This window comes from Protobothrops mucrosquamatus, unplaced genomic scaffold (genome assembly GCF_001527695.2).
Source record: "Protobothrops mucrosquamatus isolate PMUCROS unplaced genomic scaffold, P.Mucros_1.0 scaffold6417, whole genome shotgun sequence".
In the NCBI taxonomy this organism is placed as follows: domain Eukaryota; kingdom Metazoa; phylum Chordata; class Lepidosauria; order Squamata; family Viperidae; genus Protobothrops; species Protobothrops mucrosquamatus.
The window spans coordinates 9298-11431 of record NW_015392243.1 but is presented as its reverse complement, the minus strand read 5'-3'; the positions used below and the strand labels follow the sequence as shown (position 1 = coordinate 11431).

The 2134-nt window shown below is 34.8% G+C and overlaps 1 protein-coding gene across 1 annotated transcript in view; it reads right to left on the bottom strand.

Annotated features, from left to right (window-relative positions):
* LOC107300232 (macrophage colony-stimulating factor 1 receptor) overlaps window positions 1-1714 on the bottom strand; it is a gene marked incomplete at its 3' end in the record, with an annotated part of 23497 nt that extends 21783 nt beyond the window's left edge. The window contains 1 exon segment of the mRNA XM_015829569.1: window positions 1612-1714. Coding sequence (XP_015685055.1) covers window positions 1612-1654 — 43 coding nt within the window.
* Between the last annotated feature and the right edge of the window lie 420 nt (window positions 1715-2134).

Here is a 2134-nt window from a genome sequence, read left to right as displayed (position 1 = left end):
TTTGAGTGCAAGAACAGTCAGAAATGGGTCAAAGGGCAGTAGAATTGGCACATTTTAAATTTAAGTACTTGATACTAATGCATTAAGTTTGTAAAAATCAGTGGCAGCATAGGGAAATGTACAGCAATTGTCTCTATTCTACAAACCCAACTACTCTTATATTCAATTATACTATTAGTTTTCAGTTATGGTGTTACTATGTAACCCTATTGATACAAAACCAGTTTTTAATTTCTTCAAAGTATGGAAGACTTTCTTGCCAAGTCTAATGCTGAGACAAATGAAGTTTTGCATGGAATTTCAGAACATTGCTAAGATGGATCATGGCTTACTTCCCTCATATTTTCAGTAACCACTGGACACTTTACCACATTGTTGTATTGCATAATAGTGACCTTCGGTTTCTAGTTTTGAAGCATGTAGTTTTTTTCTTCCACCAAGCCTGAGCATGAGACTTCTTCCTCTTGACTTTTAGAAACTAAAAGAAGTACAATCAACTTTTTGTACAGTGTGAACTTTTCTAGTTTAATCCCATTGTGGCTGTAAACCTTTAATGTTGCCAATTTACTAGGGTAGCTTAATTGTATTGTAATTGATTAATGAATAATCCATGCATACATATGCTAAATTCTTGATGAAAATTCACGCCCCCCTTCCTTTTAGTTAAAATATTTACCACAAAGCAGACTGACAATCATAGTACAAGTTAGTTTCTCACTCCACCATAAATGGTACAACTATCTGTATTAAAACTTGAGAAAAGACTACAGACTTAAAAAAAAAAAAAGCCATTCTATGCTTTCCATGGTCATATAAAGTGTTTCTAATTTATCCTTTAAAATATTTTGATCAAATCTACATTTAGATGCTGAAAGTGCTATACAAGACTGATGTACACTTAAAAATCAATTATAAACTAAAAATTAAAATTAAATTTTTTTTGGAGAAAAACTTTCTTCACTTTCAAATGGAATAACATATGGCTTATTTTCTGAGCAGAAAATCATCATCTGTCCTGACTGAACTGCTTCAGCTTCTTTAATTGATAAGTGATTATTCAAATAGGATACTAAAGATTACCAAACAAAACACAAATACCCAATCCCAGATCTTATTTTTTTCCCAAAATGGGTTTTGTATAAACAAAGTTAACATTACTAGTTTCTTGAATATTCAAGTGTAAATTTATTCAAAAAAGAGTGAAGAGTGAAGAAAATGATCAGAGTTTTAAAAGTAAAACTGTAGGCATTAATGCAACATTGGATGTATCCAACTGGCAATCATACCAATAAAAAGCAACAGAAATTCTTTGGACAGAAATTTTAAAAACCTGGTTGTGATTCTTATCCTTTTGGCAGTGCATATAAAAAAGCACTACTATTAAAGCTTTTTAAACCCAACTTTCCTTATTTGGAACCTTCCAGAGATATTGGATTGCAACTTCCATCACAACAACAAACATGGCAAATGGCCTTATGACAAGTGGCCTTAAGGTTGGGGCTGAAGAGAGTTGTAATCCATTATGTTTGGTTGGTTATAGCTAGAAAAGTTGATATTCTTCCCAGCTGCTACAATTTACTGATGTGTGAATGAATGAACAAGAAGACTTACCTTGACAGATAGCTGTTGCTATCAGAACCAAAAGAGGGCCCATTTGCTCTGGAATGAAGGTATCCACCCAGCACAAATCAGTTGTGCTGTGTTATAGGAGAATAATGCCAGTGTCCTGGTCCAGGGAATCTTTCTTAGTGGAAAATAAAGAATGAGGCAACGAAGGCTGTATTCTCAGTTGTGTATTCTTTGTGTCTGGTGCCTGTTGGAGAAGAAGAAGACACTTCTCGTTTTCTGAAAAGACCACAAGTTAGGAAATTTCTAGCTCCAAAAAAAGAACAAGAGTGTGTCATGAACACTCAATAGAAGGGAGGAGAGAGGAGGTACAGCTCAAGGAGGCCCCATTTAAAATACTCTTTTAAAGACTGATTCAATCACGTTCCAACTGTACTGGTTTGCATTTGCAATCGGAAAAGATAATTTGTGAATGGCACCTCCTTTTCAGGCATTCACCTAGTGACAATCTGCAGTGTGTGTGTGTGGGGGGGGCATGTGCAATTGTATCTACTTGTCCTGATGCAAC